Below are 21,543 nucleotides of genomic sequence, written 5' to 3'. Positions count from 1 at the left end.
AACCTGTAACTGTTTAAGTTTTAACCTGACTCCTTCAGTTGCTGTAACAGAACCAAGCACAATTTAAAAGAACTTCAGCTGGTCATAAGGGACAGGTATAGGAGGAGCTTGGGCGTTTGGATCGTGCCACTCCCAGGTGACAGATCCGTTGGGGCACCTCTCAGTCTTCCCTAGACTGCCCGCTGCGAAGAGATCCTGTATCGTAGCAGCTGAAATCTGAGATGTAATAAGCTCTTCCTATAAACTCGGTGCATCTGTCAGCCTGTTGGCTGCCCTCCGCAACGGGACCCTGGTCCTAGCGGTAAAGGCACGGATGTTAAACCTTTTATTGGTAACACACACACACACACGGCCCTGACCGTCGGCTGACATCATCCCAGTATTCCTGTTGACTTCCATGGTATTACTCACCTGAGGGAAGGTTGGAGGTTCAGAGATTTCCAAGTCCAGCTAGACCATTCTGATCACAGGCCAGAGAACATGCCCCAGTAGCTATCAGGCTGTGTTCCCCTCTCCTTGCTCGTGGAACTCCCTTTAATATGCTAGGAAGTTACAGGGCGTCCTTCCCTTGTGCCTGGTCTCAAGTCCTGATTGGCTGAGGGTATTGACATTGAGTCCTTCCAATATGACAGAGCTGGGATGATTGCACTGTCATGGGCTGAGCAGGTCTCTGGCTAAGTAGCCAGTGAAGTTCTGATGCCAGATTCTTTATTTCCTGTGGTATTGGTGATTTCCGTGCATTGTCAGCTTCACAGTCCACTCCAGTGACCTAGGAAGTTGTGATTGGCTGTGCTGTTTGCCTAGACACCATCTTCCCAGAAAAGGAAAGTAAATCTTGCAGCTTGAGCTCAGAGTGAGATCTACAAATGAGGTGTTGCCTAAATAAAGAACATTTTCAGGGCTCCTCAAAATGTTACCATTTCTTTTCCTATTGCATTCCTTGGGAGAACATTTAGCTTGGAATGTCCAATCTTCCAGACATGTTTGTCTTCAGATTGAGGCATTTGGAAATCATAGTGTCAAGCCTGGTTTAAAACCCTCCGCTCACATCACGGTGGTAGTGTCTGTCACAACAGCCAGTAATGACTGTCCTCAACTAACCTACGGAAATCTTGTGTAGGGGGCGGGAGCAGTTCAGATTTGAATAATACTTTCGGTTCTCCCCTTCCCTGTTATACCATCATCTAAAACTCTAACCCGGAATCAAACTTTTTGAAATAGAGATGGAGGGAAGGGGTTGAGTGTTAAACAGGCACAAATCAGAAAAGGAAATGGAAAAAAGCCAGTGTCTTTGGGCTTTCCAGCCCAGCACTAGAGGTAGGCTTTGGGTAGTTTGCAGCAGCTCTTGAGCCTGGACCGTTATTAATTACTGTTTGGAATAGGATGTTGATGGTTTTATTCAGAATTAGCTGCTCATCATCAGCAGTGTGCTTATTGGTCATGTACAAGGCGTAGCTAGCAAGACAGTCTGTCCAAAAGAGCACCTTCAAGAAGCTAAATGTTGGGCTAACGCTTCCTTGACTGCCCCAGAAGGGCTTAAAAGGAAGGACTGGCACAAAACCTCTCCCCATTCTCCTGTGATGCAGCCAGGCGTGGTTCCGGACTGTGAGCTTCCTGGAGTGCCCTTGGTGTACGACACCCCAGAGTGACGGTTGAGGGAGCCTATCATAGAGAGGCAGCAAGGGGGGGAGCAGGAGCCGGTGCTGGGGGGGAGCCTGCTTAAAAGCCGGTTCACCCCAGTACCATCTCCGTGGGGGAAGGGAGCTGGGGAAGTAGAGGCACAGTGGGAAATGGCATGAGCGGGGACTGATGCAGTCTCTGCTCATGCCGGTTCTGCTGTGATTCTGTGTTTGAAATGTAAAAGAGCCCCTCTGGGGGGTCTGATCCCACGCTCCCTGCAGGGCTTCCGCTTTTGAACTGTAGCAAGAACCTGGTAGGATTCTTGCTACAGTTCAAAGGTAGAGGTGCCCTTATCAACTAATCGGACAGTCGATGGAGATCCCATCAACTATTCAATTAATTAATCTAAATTTAACAGGTCAAATGCTCTCTGTCAGCCACTGGAAACCAATGATTTAGGCATAGCACTGGTATCATGGATAGATTGTCTCTTATAGGAGATGGGCAACACTGGGTAAGTTTGCTAAAGTTCAAGGCTGGGCCTCGGGAATGTGGGGGAGGGTGCAGGAGGCTGGGAGCCAGGGGCCTGTTCTCCCCTTCCTGGGGCCCCCAGCCTGCTTGGGACTTGGTCTCTCCCCTCACTCCCAGAGTATCCCCGCAGCCTGCCTGGGACCTGTTCTCTCTCTCCCCCCCCCCCAACCTGAGCCCCCAGTTGCCTGGGGCCTTTTCCCTCCTCTCCCTCCCCCCACTGCTGTGGCAAAGGGCTGGTGTGGGGGGAGGCTTGGGATAGGGCAGCTCTTCTGCCCACTTCTTTGCCACTCTCATATTGCATTGTTTAGGAGGAGTTTTTGAACAAGTGGACTCGCACAGAGACTCGTTCTAAAACTATCTATCGATAGCTAGGCTGTGTGGGGATGGATGGTGTTCCCTACAAGGCTACGGGGAGAGACTGCCAGGAGCAGTCACTATGGCTTCCCACTCCGGGAGGTGAGGCGCGCCTGCGTTCAGCTCGTGGCAGGGAGAATGTGTTCTATGGACAGCAGAGTAGGAGGAGAAGCTCGAGTCCCCCACAGACAGGGGCGGCAGGCAGCCGGGTTGCAAGCAAAGCTGGTTTTTAAACCAGCTCCCAGTGGGGCTGGGAGCACCCTGGCTGCTAGCTCTGCCCCTGGGGACTGCTGAGTAGTCATGTAACTGCTAACGTTTGATGTGGTTACACAATTATTCAATTACAAAGTGTCTAACACCCTTCCCCTCATCCCTCATATGCCCTTATATGCCACCTCTGAGCATGGCTAACTGGGCCTAACTGATGCATAAGGGCTCTGCTGGTAACAGAGTGAGAATCCAAACCCACATGGAGGGCTTGGAAGATGTAAGTTACATCAGCAAACTCCCTCAGGCTTCCCTTTGTATTGGCCCCAAAGTGCAGCCAGTCCCAATGTGAGGGGCTTCTGGCAATCCCAGGCACTGCAGATTGTGCCAGTAAGGCATGCAGCTTCCACCTCAAATCCAGTTCTGCTCATTGCAGATCCAACTGTGGGCATGGCTGTTTAATCTGCACTTGGCTCCAGCATCTATCTCCCTACAGGATAACTTGCAAATTGGCACAGTCTCCATCACAGCCTCCTGCCCTCCTCAGCCATAATGTTTTCCTAGCAATTGACTGGCCTGTACTTTGCATCGCTCAAGGAGGAGGGAGGCTGTGTCTCAGCAGCTGTGTTTCAGCTTGCTGGAGTTCCTGCCACGTGGAATGTGTTCCTCACCCTGTATGCTGGAGAGAATAGAGCAGATGGTTCCTGTTGCTGGGAGTCGAGGCTGCTGCTCTGACAAATCCATGTGTCAAAGGCCCTGAGTTCACAGGCCTCTACCTTCTCGTCTGGGTTCAGACGCTCAAGGAGCTTCCCCCCAGATATGGGATGCAGGGGATTCTGCACTCTCCTGTGGGAAACCAGTCCCAAGATTTTTTCCAGAGGAGAAAGGGCAGGAAGGATGGTCCAGTGGTCAGGATAGTAGGGTTTGGAGACCAGGGATCTCCCTTGGGCAAGTCATGGAGGGTATGTCTGGAGTCCAAGTGCAGGGATTGCAGTTCAGGATGGCAGAGCCAAGCCAGCTGTAGTCTAGCTAGCTCAGGTACCGGCACAGCATGTCGTAGTGGTTCCCTCCCTGTAACGGGGAGTAGCTCGTCCCTACTTCAGGGGGGTACAAAGGATAAAAACAGTGAAGACTGTGTGGCACCACGAGGCCACAGGAGCAGGACCCAGATAAGTCCCTGAAAGAGGATGGCAGCAGGGCATCCAGATGTTTGCTGAACAACAGTATATTCCTCTCCGCCACTCTGGAATGAAGCCTCAGAGACAGGGTCTAGCTGACTTTGAAGGGATGCTCCTGAACAGCATATGCGTTAGTGTTCACGAGTTTGTATTGCTGCCCCCGGCCCTTTGCCTCTCATTGAGCTAAACGAGCAAGCGCACTTCTGAGGGGGAGCTGGCAGGTGATCGCTCTAATTCATGGCCTGACTAGAGAAACACTGAAGTTCTCTTGCCCTTAGTTCGTCTCTGCAGTTGCATAGTAGTGGACTTCTAGGGGATCCTGCAGGGACTAGGTGGTGTTTAGGCAACTACTTCCTTCCAAACCTGATGGATGCTCTGACTGGATCATACTGCTGACTTCTGTGGGGCCCACACCCTGTAGAACTGCTGCCTGGGCACTCCTGCAGGAAAGAGGAAGCAGGATTTGGTGCTGATGTTTTCTCGACAGCTCCTTGGCGTGTCCCGGGAGGTGGGGAGACACCAGTGCATTGTGGTCCCCTGGCTAAGGGCGCTGTGTGCATTACCTGGGACAGGGAAGCAGAGCAAAATAACCTAGAGTAGCCAGGGTTTCTCTCGCTCTCCCACTTTCCCTTCTGGTGTGTGTGCTGTTCACCTTTTGCTGACACGCAGGGACTGGAGTGGGCCCTGGGGGCTATGGAGTTCTTCTCTTCAGGTGCTTATTCCTTTAACAGAGGCTAACTCCAGGGGTGGGCAGGGTTAGTCAGATCTGGTCAGTCTGACACGAACCAGGCCTTGGTCCAGCCAGGGCTCACCCTGGCTAATGTGGGATGGAATCATCAGGTCAGAGTTGATAATAGCTGGTGGAGGAGCAGTGTATTGAAGTGGATGGATCTAGCCTGCTAGGATGCTCTGTGCTTCCTTTGATTTCTGAAGTGCAGGTCCAGGTTTCCGGGGCCATGCAACACACACAGCTTTTCCCAGAGAGAGTCCTAGGTTAGGGATTTCAGAGTTGCCTTCCCAGGTGGGAAAACTGTCTCCAGAGAGAATGGTATGGGCCCTTTGAGACGGGGACAGCAGGGACACCAGAACACTTCACTTCCAATGATGTTCAACTCCATAGCGCCGCTCAGACAGACATTACTCATCTCTGTTATGTGAATGATTAGAAACCGGGATGTAAAGACAGTGTGCAGTCTGTTGATTAAACCAAAGCACTCAGTGCTAAGCTCATGTTGAAGCCTAGGTCTGAGAACCAGAACTCCCGAGTTTCATTGCAGCCTCTGTACAATGCTGGACAAATCACTTAGCTGCTCCATGCCTCAGTTTCCCCATCAGTAAAATGAGGCTGATGATGTTCTGTAATAGTGCCCAGAGATCCCACTATCATTTCCCTGGCTCAGAAGGTCTGTGGTGAAGCTACAGTCGTTAATATTTTTAAAGATGATTGTGATCTTTGGATAGAAGGCTTTCAAGAAATACAAAGTTGTTACAAAGGATTTATTCAGGGTCTGATAGCTCGTTACTAACATAGACTGTAAACTTCTTTCTTGTTGGCATTTTTATTGGGATTTCTAGTCTTCTCCAGTTGCTTTAGATGCTTTCATGAGGGTGGGTTTGGATTACTTATCTCCAAGTGTCCCAATCGACCCTAAGAAGTTGTACATGTACCGCTGCACGCTTTGAAATGCAGTCACAGTGGCTAGCTCTACAGAGTGTATCCAAGCTAAAGCCAGGCAGCAGACTGCCATTAGGACCTAGTTCCAGGCTGCCTTATTCCTTGCAAAGTCATTTACACCTGTGCAAGTTAGGAGACCAAACACTCCCACCAGTGGGTGAGTGAAAAATACTAATAAGGTGGGGACCTGTACCTACAGGTGTAAAAGATACTCAAATTGCAAGGCCCACTGTGTAGTGGTTGTATTTCTGGGAATTGGGATTTCTGGATTCTAGTCTTATTTCTGGCAGTGACTCTCTGTTTCTCTGGACAAGTTCCATAAGTTCTCTGTTCCTCTGCTTCTTCCCATGTGTTCAGCGGTGGTATAGATCCCTTCCCTACCTCATATGAAGACACTGTTGTTCTAGTTTACATTTAGAATTCTGTTCATGTATTTCAGCTTTGAAGCGATCTTTCGAGGTCGAGGAGGTAGACCAGTCTCTGAATTCCTCCACGCCACAAAGACGACCTCTGAACCCTCTCCTCAGATCTACTGCAACCAGCTCCACACAGAAATTCCAGGATCTTGGGGCCAGGAATTCAGACACACCTGCCAGACATGCAGATGCTCCAGGCCAGCGATCGCCTAAGTCATCTCTAAGGAGGGTGGATCTCTCTGGACCCAAACTCCCTGAGCCTGTGTCACGAAGAACAGAAATTTCCATTGATATCTCATCTAAGCAAGTGGAGAATTCCACTCCAGGATTATCAAGGTTTGGCCTCAAGAGAGCAGAGGGGCTGGGGCACAAACCTCCTGAGCCCACTCCAAGAAGAACTGAGATCACTATAGGCAAGCCCCAGGAGTCCGCTGTTCGGAGAATGGAAGCCCCCACCTCAAAAATCCCGGAGCTGCCTCAGCGGAGAGCCGATGCAGCCAGTGCCCCCCTGCCTGACATTGCCACCAAACGGGTGGAAATCCAGGTGGCAAAGTCTCCAGAAGCCCCAGTCCCACCTATCAGGCAGGTGGAGAATTTGGAGCCTTCCTTGACCAGTCAACATCTCCAAGTGGAATCAAAGACACAAGTAATGGCTGAAATCCCACCAAAGGGTCCAGAGGGTAAGTAGAGCTCTGGGAAAATATTTGTATAATATGTTGACTACGTTTATGCCTGCCTATGTCTTCTATTAGTGGCAGCCCTCCGTCTGCTACTTGGGTGATATCTACACTGGGAAGGTTTGGTGACAAAAGTGCTGTCAACGTGCAGTAGTCGCCAAAAGTGAAAACTGGTCATACCGGTTTTTCTCCTCCAATTGTTGACATTCATGGCCACATTGCTAGTTCCCCTGTTGATAAATAGAGCAAAGCAATGTGGGTAAACATCCCACAGTGCCATGTTATGGGAAGGCAGAGCTGACCTTTGTGCTTCTTGGGATTCCCTCTCCAGTCCTCCCCTTAAAGCAGCAGAACAGAAGCATTCCAAATATTTGTTTTTTGTTTTTTTTCCCATATGGAGCCGCTGACTCAGCTGTCAGATACTTGCCAGAGTTTTGAAAGGGGAGGGGCACATGCCTGCAGGGCAGCAGAGATTAAAAAACACGGAGCGCAGCCATCAGGACTGGCGTTGTCGGATACTGGTGGAAGCCAGTTCTCTTGACGAAACAAACAGTAGAATCCAATAATAAAGGGAAAGACAAAAGTCTCTTGTAGGGGTGGAAGCTTTTTTGTTGCCAAAACTGGGTGTTTTTTCTAACAAGTTGCACTGTAGTATGAATGCTCTGTGTGGTGACAAAGCATGCCAGTGTAGATAAGGCCTTGTTTAGAGCTAACCTTTGCTCTCTTTGCTTCTGTGGTGATGTCTGGTGCTGAGTCTGTACCCGCTAGCATCTAAACGTATATGATCATGGGTCTGTTATATTTGGCTTTCCATGATGCTCACTGACGGGGATACTGATGCACTTTCGTTAAGGGGCTGCAGGAGACCCCAAAGCTTGCTGCAAGTACATTGAGAAAATAGGTGAGGACCCTTTTCCATAGCTGTTTGCCAGACTTGTAAAATGGGACAATGCTGCCATTTTGGTCCACAATCTTGGGCCCACATGCCTTGCCAAGGTCTCCTGAAGCAAAGCAGCCACTGAGGTGATGTGAAAAGTGTGGACTTGGCACCTGTGGTGCTTGCGGTTTCATTTTCTTGCTGACCCTTGTGGGACTCCAGCACTGTGACAGCAATTACTGTCCTGCCGGAGCAGCCATCCAACCACTCTTTTAGCAGAAATCCAGAGTTCTTTCCCTCTGGCTCGTGTAGCCAGATGCCGTCATTGTGTCATGGACTGGAGCCACTATGAAATTGGAGCCCTGTTTTACATTAGCTGTATCTTGTTTTTGATTAATCCTGCATTAGATATTTAAACTAGCTCCCCTTCCCCAGCAGCTGCAAGGCCTTTTTTCTCCCCCGCCCCTCGTGTTTTAAAGAGAGTTTGTTTTGTTCTAGCGCTTTGATTATTTTCCTATTCCCCAGTCTCCTCCTCTGCTAAGTGCAGCATTGGCGGCAGAGGCCATGAGCCCCCTCTCCCGCCCGCTCTTGTCCAGGGCTCTCCTAAGTGGATCCCTTGGGGGGTGGCGTGTTACTGCGGAAACAGGATCCTGGGCAGGAGAGTTGCACAGCCCGCCCTTCTCTCGCCTCCTCCCCCTCCCAACTCAGCCAGCCCAGACAGCAGTTAACCAGACTTCCTTACAAGGCAAGAGCCGCCTGTCCAGGGCTGTTGTTCGGTTGCTTTATTGCTCTAGCTAGTGGTTGGAGAGGACAGAAGAGCTGCCTCCGTTGTGCCTTCCCCTCTCAGCCCCAGAGCCTCTTCCAAGCCTTGGGCCCTTACCTCTCAGGAGCCTCCCTGCTTCTCCCCCTTCCCCACGCTTCCAGCTGGGCTGTTTGGCTGAGAGTGACAGCTGCCAGCAGAGGCTGTTAGGCTGGTTTTGCTGGGGAGGCCTGGCCTGTAGTAACACTTGGTCAAGAAAGGAATGATTCTTCCTGCCCCCACATTCTGAAACTGGCTGCTGGACCCGCTCGATGTCATTATGCTGCTCTGAGGACCTCGCCTCTCAGGCATTCGCACTTCTCCAGGTGGCCTTCCATGGAAGGAGGACAGCCAAGCTATCTGATACGGAAGCTGTGCTGGGCCCCTCCCCAGGCTTGGGCCTAGCCCCAGGAGGGCCCACTGTGAAGTAAACGGCACAGAATTGCATCTAGCTCCCTCACCCTTCATTTCCATGTACCTTTGATGTCTCTGCCTGCCCTTGAACCCCCCCCCTTCCACCCCACCCTCTTCCCTGGCCTTCTGAGAGACAGCCTGGTCTCTAGGGAGTCCTCCTCCTCCGCTTGGCCTAGGGTGAGAGATGGTGCTGAAGGTCTGTTAGCAACTGGGTGTGTGAGGAGTTGGTTTGCGCCATTAAATAGATGGGGCTAAGCATCCAGAGACGTTAATGGCAGCAGTGGCTGCTCAGGGCTTCTGAAAATCAGGCTCAGTGCACATCAAGTTGGGTGCCCAAAAGCTAAAGCATCAAGAGAAGCCACTTTTTTGATGCAACTGACTTGTCCTGGGTTTGAGGGTGGCAGTGACAGAGGCAGGCGTGAAACCCACAAATTCTGACTCCCAGTAGCCTGGGCTAACCATGAGCTCAGAAAGGCAACAATATGTGGAATGAGGAAATGGTGAAGTCCCCCCATTGTGCAGCCTTTGTAAGAAGAGCAGAGCAGCCCTGGTGGGGCAGAGAGGGGGACAACTGCAGCATCTCCCTGTGCAAATTCTGATTGTCTGGGGCTGGGTGAAATCCATACTCACGCTGGTGTTCAAAGCAAAATGTGCCTTTCTTTATTGTGACACAGGCTCACGTTCCAGTAACATTAAATGCACAATAAGCCATAAAACCACTGCAAGTTGGCCCAGTTTGCCTCACCCTACTCTGGGCTTAACGAGCTCAGTCAGATGCTTGATGGGTCTGATCCTGCCAAGCATGAAGCACCTTCAGCGAGGTGCTGGGTCCTGTCTCTCCCACTGGCACTGCACTCCACAGAATCGGCTCCTTTTGTAGGGACTGGAGACAGTGCCTAAGCTGCAGAATCCCTGGACAGCTGCCTGGAAGTGAGGGTGTCTTTAAATCAAAAGGGGGCTCCAAAATCCTAAGACAGCTGCTCAGAACGAGGTTTACACAACAACACAGCTGTCTGGGGTACGATTTACAGAATGAGACAACCGGACTCTGTGGGATTGGTACAAAGAGGGCTTTCAGGCCCCGTGACCAGTAAGAGCTGAGAAACTGAACTGAAAGGCTCGTCCTCCTGGTCCCTCTTCCTCAGCTCAGATTTACAGCCCAAGAGTCAGTTCAATATCCCCACTGCACCCCTCGAGCCCCCAGCACCTTTTCCCCCTCTCCCATCACCATCATAGCTGCTCTCCATTGTGAACTGTAAGCTGCTCACGTAATCAGGGCTCCTTGGGGCACTGTCTCCTGTGAATGGTGGTAAGTGCCCGTCCCAGCAGAGCGCATTCTGTGTTTGATGGGACTAACCATTGTTTGTCCTACCTGGCTGTGGAGAGAGCATCCTGCTCTCTCGGGCCAGTGGTGGGAGAGAGACTGACTGGCTCTTCGTCTGTGGGCAAAGCAAACAGAGCTGATGTCTGGAAAGCCCACGTTTGCTCAGGCAGAACAGGGAATACTGAGCATATGGACTTTGAGAGCCAACATGATCTCCACAGTGGTAGGGCAGAGAGAAAGAAGGCTTCTGGGAATCCCCTGAGAAGGGGAAGCTACTACTGGACCCTCCCACCTGAGAGTCATCTTTGGAGGGGAAGAATAAAACATTTCTCTTCCCTTTCCAATATGGAAGGAATGTCTGGGGTGGGGCTTGTTCTTCTCTTCAGTCTTATAAGGCCACAGGGAGCCAAGGCTGCTATAATACAAGAGCCAGGACTTCTCCTTCCAGCTGATGTGCTGGGTCTAAGCTGGTAGAGTGATAATGCAAGAAAGCCTGTTCTGAGGAGGGGGTATGGGCTATTGATTCCAAGCTAGGCCCAGGGGGCTGTGATTTTCCTTAGCTCTGAGTAGTAGTACAGCTGGATCTGCTTCCAGGCCGGGGACTTCAATACAGGCGCTGTCCTGGAAAAGATGAACCCAGGGTCTGAATGTGAGAGTAGAGAGGCAGGCCATGGCTAAGCCCCACAGAGAAGAAACTGGAATAATCGCTTACCTTGTGAGGTCTTGGTATGTGGCTTCTGCCATCATCCCAAACTCTCCTTCCCTGGAACTGAGTTGGGTGTGGGAGGAAATTACTCTAAAGCTGCATGTGAATCTGAAACAGAACGAATCAACCCAAGAGAAAAATAAGCTCTCCTCTTTCAATGAATCCATCTCCTTGGGAGCTGGACACTGCATGGATTTACACTGGGGTGAATTTGGCCCTGTGACTGAAAGAATTCAGCTTTCATTTGGAGGGTGATGAGGGCATGGCGACTCATAGAATAGAATCACAGAGTTGGAAGAGACCTTGGGAAGTCATCGAGTCCAAAGTCACCTTGCCCAAAGCAGGAGCAACCCCAACTAAATCATCCCAGCCAGGGCTTTGTCAAGCCGGGACTTAAAAACCTCTAGGGATGGAGATTCCACCCTCGGGAACTCATTCCAGTGCTTCACCCTCCCCCGCGCAAGGAAATAGTTTTTCCTAATATCCAACCTAGACTTCCCCCACTGCAACTTGAGACCATTGCTCCTTGTTCTGCCATCTGTCACCCTTGAGAACAGCCTCTCTCTGTCCTCTTTGGAATCCCCTTTCAGGTAGTTGAAGGCTGCTATCAAATCCTCCCTCATTCTTCTCTTTTGAAGACTAAATAAGCTCAGCTCCCTCAGCCTCTCCCCATAAGTCATGTGCACCCTAATAATTTTTGTTGCTGTCTGCTGGACTCTCTTCCATTTGTCCACAAACTTTCTGTACTGTGGGGCCCACAACTGGACACACTACTCTAGCTGAGGCCTCACCAGCGCCAAATAGTGGAGAGCGATCCTTTCCCTCAGTCTGTTGGCTGTTCTCCTTCAAATGCAGCCCAATATGCCGTTAGCCTTCTTGGTTACAAGGGCACACTGTAACCCTCAGGTCCTTTTCTGCTTAACTGCTGCTTAACCACTATGTCTCCGGCCTGTAGTAGTGCTTGGGATTTTTCAATCCCAAGAGTAGTACTTTGCACTTGTCCTTGTTGAACTTCATCAGATTTCTTTTGGCCCAATCCCCCAATTAGTTTTGGTCACTCTGGACTCTATACCTACCCTCCAATGTATCTAGCTCTTCCCCTTAATTTAGTGTCATCCACAAATTTGCTGAGGGTGCAATCCATCCCCTCATCCAGGTCATTAATAAAGATGTTGGTCCCAGAACTGACCCTTGAGGCACTCCGCTTGATACCAACCAGACATCGAGCCTTCAATCGCTGTCTGAGCCCAACAATCTAGCCAGCTTTCTATCCACCTTACAGTCCATTTATCCAAGCCAGACTTCTTTAACTTGCTGGCAAGAATATTGTGGGAGATCATATCAAAAGCTTTGCTAAAGTCAAGGTACTTCCCCACCACCTTCCCATATCCACAGACCCAGTTACCTTATCATAGAAGGTAACCAGGTTGATCAGGCATGACTTGCCCTTGCTAAATCCATGTTGACTCTTCCTGATCACTTTCCCCTCTTCCAAGCACTTCAAAATGCATTCCTGGAGGATGGGGATGAGGTGAGGCTAACCAGTCTGTCATTCCCTGGATTCTCCTTTCCTTTTTCAAAAATGGGTACTACATTTGCCTTTTTTCAATCATCTGGGACATTCCCCCGATCACCATGAATTTTAAAAAATAATGGCCAATGGCTCTGCAATCACATCAGCCAGTTCCCTACCAACCTTGAATGCATTAGATGCGGCCCCGTGGATTTGTGTAGGTCCAGCTTTTCTAAATAGTTCTTAACCTGTCCTTTCTCCCTGAGGGCTGCCACCTCCTTCCCATAGGCTATGTCTAGACTGCAGGCTTCTTTCGAAAGAGGCTCTTTCAAAAGATCGCGTCTAGACTGCAGGCGGATCTTTCGAAAGAGAAATCCGCTTTTTCGAAAGAGAGCACCCAGCGAGTCTGGATGCTCTCTTTCGAAGACGGCCTCTTTACATTGAAGAACGCCTTCTTTCGAAAGAGGAACTTTCGAAAGAAGGCGTTCTTCCTCGTGAAATGAGGTTTACCGCCATCGAAAGAAAAGCCGTGTTCTTTCGAAATTATTTCGAAAGAATGCGGCTTGAGTCTGGACGCAGGGGAAGTTTTTTTGGGAAAAGGCTACTTTTCCCGAAAAAAACCCTGAGTCTGGACACGGCCATACTGTGCTGCCCAGTGCAGCAGTCTGGGAACTGAATCAGCTGTTTTAGGGTTGCCAGCTCTGACTGAAGGTATTCCAGAAGATTATTTTTCCCCAAAATGATGTAATGTCTTTTTCTTAAAATATCCTATTAAAATTCTCAAGATCGATTTCAGCAGTCACCAGGAGATTGATGCTGATTTTGGGGACTCTAGGCCAGTTTTGGAGAGTTGGCAATCCTATGTGCAAGGGAGCCAAGGGCTGCAAACAAAGTTTCCAGTTATTGTCCGACAGCCAGGACTAGGACCTGCAATCTTCCCCAGTTGTCTCTGCACTGCAGTACAAAGTGTGTTCCCTTTGGAGATGGGTGGCTGGCTGCAGGTGAGATTCTACAGGTCTCTGGGCATACAGCACCTGTGTCCCTGGCCTGTCTCCCTTGGCCGTTGTGACACCTGGCTTGATGCTCTGCTTCATCTAGCTGGGAAATGCTCATACAGGCTGGGTCATGCATGAGGCTGCAATATGATGTTTGTGGAAACTCCTTAGCCTCCTGCTGACCTTAGTGGAGCCTTGAAAAAAAGCGCAGAAACAATTAACTGCTTGTGACTGCCTCTAGCTTGTTGCTGGGACTTGACTTTATTTCCTTTGAGCTTCAGCTGTGCGATATTCTTGTGCTGCCCCCTCCCCCATACTGATGCTTTTGCTGAAGGTCTTCAGGAAAGCTTGTGATGCAGGAAGAGGTCTGGTTGGAGAGCTCGGAGAGAAACCACAGGGAAAGGAAGCCAAACAAATGGAACAGTTAGTTGTGGTGAAACTGCCATTGTGGGGGCAGAGTGATTAGTTGGTATTAAGATTGCCTTAGAGCAGCGATTTCCACCTGCATAGCTTCAAAAGCCACATGGCAGTTTGCCAGGTCCTGGAGGGCTGTGCCTAATTCACATATTAATTTACATGCATATTTAAATCCAAATATTATTGTGCACAACCTGATTATCTGTCTCTTGCTTTTGTTCCTCTTTTGTATGTATGTGCATTAACTTAATGCTGCTTTGATAGCCTTGGAGACTGAAATCCCCAAAAGTATTTATCTCTAGAACAAGCAGCAACCATGCGAACTTTTCCTCTCTTCATCTCATCGGGTATGTCTACATTAGCTCTTTAGTTCGAGCTAGGCAGGCAAATGAGGGCAACCGGAGTTGCAAATGAAGCCCAGGATTTAAATATCCCAGGCTTCATTTGCATGTCCCCGGGCGCCGCCATTTTTAAATCCCCCTTATTCCAAACTCCGTGCCCATGGCTACACGCGGCACAGAGTAGGTAGTTCGAATCAGAGATCCTAATTCGAACTACCTACTTCATGCCGCGTGTAGCCGCGGGCATGGAGTTCGGACTAAGGGGGATTTAAAAATGGCGGCGCCTGGGAACATGCAAATGAAGCCCGGGATATTTAAATCCCAGGCTTCATTTGCAACCCCGGTTGCCCTCATTTGCCTGCCTAGCTCGAACTAACGAGCTAATGTGGACATACCCATAGAATCATAGGATTGGAAGAGACCTCAGGAAGTCATCTAGTCCAACCCCAACTCAATCATCCCAGTCAGGGCCTTGTCAAGGCGGGACTTAAAAAACTCTAGGGATGGAGATTCCACCACCTCCCTAGGGAATCTATCCCAGTGCTTCCCCACCCTCCTAGGGAAATAGTTTTTCCTTATATCCAACCTAGATCTTCCCCACTGTAACTTGAGACCATTGCTCCTTGTTCTGTCGTCTATCACTACTGAGAACAGTCTCTCTCCATCCTCTTTGGAACCTCCCTTAAGGAAGTTGAAGGCTGCTATCAAATCCCCCCTCACTCTCCTCTTCTGTAGACTAAATAAGCCCAAATCCCTCAGCCTGTCCTTGTAAGCCATATGCTCCAGTCCCCTCATCATTTTTGTTGCCCTCTACTGGACTTTCTCCAATGCATCCACACCTTTCTGTAATGGGGGCCCCAGAGTTGGAAGCAATACTCCAGATGTGGCCTCACCAGCTCAGAATAAAGGGGAATAATCACTCTAGATCTGCTGGCGATTCTCCACCTAATGATCCCCAATGTGCATTAGCCTTCTTGGTTACAAGGGCACACTGTTGACTCATATCCAGCTTCTCATCCACTGTAACCCCCAGATCCTTTTCTGCCAAACTGCTGCTTAGCCAGTCTGTCTCCAGCCTGTAACAGTGTTTGGGATTCTCTCTGGTGCTCTGCCTCCTGACCTGAAGGGATTTTCTCTAGGGTCGAAGGCATCATCAGCTCCCCCAAGTCTGTTAATTCCTTAGCTTTTTTTCAGTGAGACAACACGAGGGCACGTCCACACCATACCAGATTGTGATTGCCCATTCGCTTAATGTGACAGCAGCCAGCATCAGATGGTGGTAACGTTTGGATCCTTCCACCTTCCTAAGAAGGATTTGAACTGATGGCAGGCTACTTCCATTCTGCTGGAAGCATGGCCCCGCAGTTCAGTTGGTAGACTGGGATCTGTGTTCAGTTTCTGCTCTGCAATACACATCCTGTGACCATGGGCAAGTCACTTAGGGTATGTCTACACTACAGCACTAATTCAAACTAACTTAGTTTGAATTAGTTAATTCGAACTAAGCTAATTCGAATTAGCGCATCTAGACTTAAAAACTAGTTAGAATTAGCATTTTGCTAATTCGAACTAGCATGTCCACATTGAGTGGACCCTGAACCGGGGTTAAGGATGGCCAGAAGCAGTGCCGGCAGGGCATCAGATTAGGACTTAGAGCGTGGAGCTGCTGCCTCAGGCTAGCCGAGGGCTGTGCTTACAGGGACCCAACCCCCACCCCGGACAGACAGTTCTCAGGGGTTCCCCGCTTGCAAAGCAGTCCTGGCTTGGAGTGCCCATACTCCGCACATCACAGCACTCGGCCATCAGCCCGGCTGCACTTGCCGCAGGCTGCCATCCGGAGGGGGGGGGTCAATCAAGGGGCTTCAGGAGAGCTTCCACCCCGAGGAGCACGCAGAGCCAGCCCAGTCCTCCCCATCGGGGGCTCGTACCCCATTCCTCCCTCACCTCCTCCCACTTACCTCTCCCTAGCCCCCCTTCCTGATGTACAAAATAAAGGACACGTGTGTTCAAAAATAGAAACTCTCTTTATTGAACAAAACTCGGGGAGACTGGGAAAAGGAGGTGGGAGAGAGGAAGAGAGAGGGTGGGAGAGGGGAGGGCAACTAAAATGATCAGGGGTTTGGAACAGGTCCCGTATGAAGAGAGGCTAAAGAGACTGGGACTTTTCAGCTTAGAAAAGAGGAGACTGAAGGGGGGATATGATAGAGGTCTATAAAAGCATGAGTGGTGTGGAGAGGGTGCATAAAGAAAAGTTCTTCATTAGTTCCCATAATAGAAGGACTAGAGGACACCAAATTAAATGAATGGATAGCAGGCTTCAAACTAATAACAGAAAGTTGTTCTTCACAAAGCAAATAGTCAACCTGTGGAACTCCTTGCTGCAGGAGGCTGTGAAGGCTAGAACTAGAACAGAGTTTAAAGAGAAGTTAGATAAAGTCATGGAGGTTGGGTCCATGGAGTGGTATTAGCCAGGGGGTAGAAATGGTGTCCCTGGCCTCTGTTTGTGGAAGGTTGGAGATGGATGGCATGAGACAAATAGCTTGGTCATTGTCTTCGGTCCATCCCCTCCAGGGTACCTAGTGTTGGCCGCTGTCGGCAGGCAGGCTACTGGGCTAGATGGACCTTTGGTCTGACCCAGTACGACCATTCTAAGCTTAGGGCTCAGGGTCGGGGGTCTCAGTGGACCACCTTGATTTTCATGCAAACCTGCTCTTGGGTGGCCAGGCTGGCAGCTATCCTGCCCTAGAGGGCCACTTTCCTGAGCCTAGTGCGGAGGTTGTGGACGAGGTCCACGATGTCTGCACTAGACAAGGTGGGCGCCCGCCTCTTGTGGACCTGGGCAGGCTCCCGGGAGCTGCCAGCCTGGTCCCGGGAAGAGGCGGAGGGCTGGGTGGCAGCGGGTGGCTGGCTTGAGCCGTGCTAGTGAAGGGTCTGCTGGCTGGGTGCTGGCAGGCTTGCACCTGGCACGGGCACTGTAGCCAGCCCGTGCCCCTTTAAGGGCTCCGGGGCCGGGAGTGGGGCAGAAGAGTTTCCCTGGTGGTGCCCAGAGTGGCCACCAGGGAAAGCTGGGGAGGGCTCGCCTCCCACTAGTTCGAATTTAGTGGCTACACACCCCTTAATTCGAACTACTTAATTCGAAATAGGCGTTAGTCCTCGTGGAATGAGGTTTACCTAGTTCGAATTAAGCGCACCGCTAGTTCGAATTAAGTTTGAACTAGCGGTTTGTATGTGTAGCGCCTATCAAAGTTAATTCGAACTAACGTCTGTTAGTTCGAATTAACTTTGTAGTGTAGACATACCCTAAGAGTGTTTCTGGATTGTAATTAAACCCCTGCACCTTGCCTGGGTCAGCTGACTCAGACTGCAGGGCTGTAAAATTGTGGTGTGGATGTTCTGGCTTGTCTGCAATCTTCAGCTTGGACTCCAGCCTGAGCCCAACTGTCTCTACTGCAGTTCTACAGTCCTGTAGTCTGAGCCTTTAGAGCCCAAGTCAGCTGACCTTGGCCAGGTGCAGGAGTTTGATGGCAGCGCAGACATAGCAAGTCTCTCTCTGCCTCAGCTCCCCTATCTGTAACATGGGGATAATAGCAGTTCTTTGTACCTCACAGGCGTGTTTCTGAGACTAAATACCTTACAGACTCAGAGGGGCTCGGTTGCTACAGTAATAGAGCTCAGAGAAGCCCCTGATGTGGCCTGAGCTGTTTAGTTGCCCAAGCTTTTGTGGTGGATGAGCAGAATGTGTGTTCTGGTTAAGCTTCAGAGAATATTCCAAACTACATTGTGTCTCAGGCCATACTTTGGACACGCTGAGTTTTGGACAGTGGGGCCTTCCCAGTGCAGGGCTGGGGCGAGGAGGGGGAGAGTAATGTTATCAGCTAGACCGGTGTTTCTCAACCAGTGATACGAGTACCCTCAGGGGTACTCGAGAGAAGTCTGGGGAGTACATCAACACAACTGACACTTGGAGAAAACTGAATTTTTGTTTTAAGTTTTATAGTGCTTTATTATGTTTGTACTTTTTACACCCAAAAATGTCATCACCTGCTCGGCTACGATTAAGTTGTTGAAACAAAAATTGTGTGTATCTGAAAACTGTAGGTACTGGGGGTACTTATATGTTTTTTGTTTGGAAAAAGGGGTACTTTATTTAAAAAAAAAAAAAAAAAAGGTTGAGAAACACTGAGCTAGACTATTCCACCCTGCAGTAGGCGACGAGAGAGCCTCGGATGTGGTATAGTCTATAGACAACAGTGTCACTGTAAACAACACGCAGGCAGCTTCCTCAGGGTTACCACAGGCTTAGCAAGCCTTCTGTGGAAAGTCTGGGTGGCGAGCACAGCCATGCACAAAAGTGTCTGAGGTTCCTCACCACCCTGTCCTGGTGGGCCAGATCCTTTGGTCCCCTCCCAGTCAAAGCACAGAGTTGGGGTTACCGTCCCCCTACACAGCAACACAGATTCTGAACCAGTTCAGCCCCAAGAGGATTCAGTTATAATGGCTCAGCACCCAGGAAACCAACCTCCAAAAGAATCATAGAACACTAGAACTGCAAAATGCAGGACAATATAGCACTTTAAAGACTAACAAGATGGTTTATTAGATGATGAGCTTTCGTGGGCCAGACCCACTTCCTCAGATCAAATAGTGGAAGAAAGTAGTCACAACCATATATACCAAAGGATAGAATTTAAAAAAATGAACAAATATGAAAAGGACAAATCACATTGCAGAACAGAAGGGGAATGCGGGGGGGTGGGAAGGGGGAGGAAGGAAGGTAAGTGTCTGTGAATTGCTGATATTAAAGGTAGGGAGAGTGGGATGTTTGTGAGTTAATGGTATTACAGGTGATAATTGGGGAAACTGTCTTGGTAATGGGTGAGAAAGTTCAAAGACTTGTTAAGTCCCTGTTGGTAAGTGTCGAATTTTAACATGAATGACAGTTCAGAGGATTCCCTTTCAAGTGCAGATGTAAAAGGTCTTTGTAGCAGAATGCAGGTGGCTAAGTCATTTAGAGAGTGTCCTTTCTGGTTAAAGTGGCAAGAAACTGTTTTCTCTTTGTGATCTTGTCTGATATCTGTTTTGTGGGCATTAATCCTTTGGCGAAGTGTCTGAGATGTTTGTCCAATGAACTGCAAAGGACTTCGAGAGGTCAAGTCCAGTCCCCTGCCCTCACAGCAGGACCAAACACCATCTAGTTCATCCCTGACAGATGTCTGTCTAACCTGCTCTTCAATATCTCCAGTGATGGAGATTCCACAATGTCCCTAGGCAATTTATTCCAGTGTTTAACCGCCCTGATAGTTAGGAAGTTTTTCTTAATGTCCAACCTAAATCTCCCTTGCTGCAATTTAAGACCATTGCTTCCTGTTCAATCATCGGAGGATAAGGAGAAAAAAATTTCTCCCTCCTTCTTGTAATACCTTTTTAGGTACTTATTAAACTGCTATCATGTCCCACCTCGGTTTTCTCCAAAACCCCAAACAAATCTGTCTTATCCCATGTAATTTTTTTACACAAGGAAACTTCATAAGGTCAGGTCAGCCATCTTTATCAATGAAAAAGATATGCACAGTGGTTGCTTCCTCCCCCCCACCATTATTTACACTGGGCTTGATAATAATCGAAAGTGCTTTCATTAAGTACAGTCTGCAGGATTTAAGTGATTGCAAATGAAAACAGTCAGATCAAAGTAAGTTACTAAATAAAAGTTGATAAAAACATATGGGGTATGTCTACACAGCAAAGTTATTTCAAAATAACAGCCGTTATTTCGAAATGACTTTCCTAGCGTCTACACAAGCCAACTGCTATTTCAAAATTAATTCGAAATAGCAGAGGGCTTATTTTGAAATTGGTAAACCTCATTCCACAAGGAATAGCGCCAATTTTGAAATTGCTACTTTGAAATAAGCGCTGTGTAGATGCTTATTTTGAAATAGGGGGCCTCCAGCCCTTCCCAGGGTGCCCTGCTGGCCGCCCTGGCCACAAGGAAACTTCTGACCTGATGCCCTGCCGGAACCAGTTCTGGATGGCCTTAAATGCGATTTAGCGTCCAATCAGTGTGGGTGCACTATTTCAAAATAGCAAAAAGCTACTTTGAAATGCATTTTGTGTGTAGACGCGTTATTTCGAAATTAGATATTTCGAAATAACGCTGTAGTGTAGACATACCCATGGCTAGTTCAAATCCATTAAGAAATTTGTTACCTGCAATGTCTTGCCTTATACAGCTGTTCTTATCTCAGGTGAAAAGCTTCAGAGTTGTTGTTTACCTTGGCCTGGGTTTACAGCTTTTAAAAATTCTTTGTTGTCAAGTAACCTCGGAGGGTGGTGTGCCAGGCAGTTTTCAAAAACCAGCTGAAGACAAATGACTGGTGGCTTCTCATTGCTTAAATAAACTTTTTCCCAGGGTGGGAACCATTTGTTCAACACTTCTCATACCCATGGAAAAATACCAGGCTCAAGATGGATTCCAGTGCCAGATGGCATGGTCACATGTCTTCCTAGGGCCAACCACAGTTTGGGCTTACAGGACAAACATGACCAATCACAAGATGTTGGTTTAAGTACTGAGTCATTAGATACCTGAAGTATCATTAATGGCCCTCATTAGCAGATTCAGAATTATAAACAGATGAACACTTCATATTTCTGACTTCACATAGCAGAACGATAATGCACAAAAACAGGATATATAAATGCAGCAGCTTGTAACTGTAAAACTGACCTGTTTTGCACAATGACTCTGAGTTATGCACATTCATATTCATAATGCAGTTTTCATAAAGCCGGGGGGGGGGGGGGACAGGAACTGTGATGACATGTACATGGCATAAAGAAGCCTCTTGAAACCAATCTTTCCTTGACTACAGGTGTGCTGCCCATGGACACAGTGGTTGCACAGCATGCACTGGCTGGCTGGGCTGTATCTCTGGAACATGTCCTGGGGAACATTGTAAAGCTCTCTAGGCCTGTGGACTAAACCTTCAGCAACCTGACCCTGTGCTGACATGGGTTGGGGGATGAGACTGGTGATGCAATACCCTCTGCTGTGGCCCTTATTGCCAGGTGCAACATTGTCCTTGTTCCATTCCCTGCTGCAATGCATCCCCTAGCTTTTACCCCTGATTTACACCATAACATCGCCGGTGCTGGGGCTGCCGGGGGGCTTTGTGCCTGATGAGGGGTGCATTGCACTGGGAGGGGTGGTCACAGCTGCTTTGCCACCCCTTTCCATGAGTTCAAGGCAGACTCTGCCCCAGGTTGTTGGTGCCTGGAGATAGATCCCTGCCCTGGTGGTGATTGAGCTCTCGGATTTCTCTTCTCAGGTGTGTGCTTTGTTACTGCCTTCCAATTCACTTCTCTTCTGCTGCCCATTGCCAGGCGTCACCTTGGCACCTGCCTTCTTAACTGCCTGGACCGTTCCTTCTCCAGCTCCGTAGAGGTGCGCATGATTCACTGCGGCTGCATAAAGTGTCCCTGGATGGCCAGGAAAAGGA

General features: G+C 49.1%; 1 protein-coding gene across 3 annotated transcripts in view; it reads left to right on the top strand.

Moving 5' to 3' along the window:
* Window positions 1-21,543, top strand: part of SEPTIN9 (septin 9) — a 266,724-nt gene that overhangs the window by 139,190 nt on the left and 105,991 nt on the right. For all 3 annotated transcript variants that reach the window (XM_006122951.4, XM_006122953.4, XM_006122952.5), the window contains one exon: window positions 6,005-6,661. In XM_006122951.4, coding sequence (XP_006123013.1) covers window positions 6,005-6,661 — 657 coding nt within the window. The remainder of the gene's footprint in view (window positions 1-6,004; window positions 6,662-21,543) is intronic.

The sequence above is a fragment of the Pelodiscus sinensis genome, chromosome 20, assembly GCF_052426305.1.
Source record: "Pelodiscus sinensis isolate ZL-2025 chromosome 20, ASM5242630v1, whole genome shotgun sequence".
NCBI lineage: Eukaryota > Metazoa > Chordata > Testudines > Trionychidae > Pelodiscus > Pelodiscus sinensis.
This window is presented reverse-complemented; position numbering and strand designations above follow the sequence as displayed.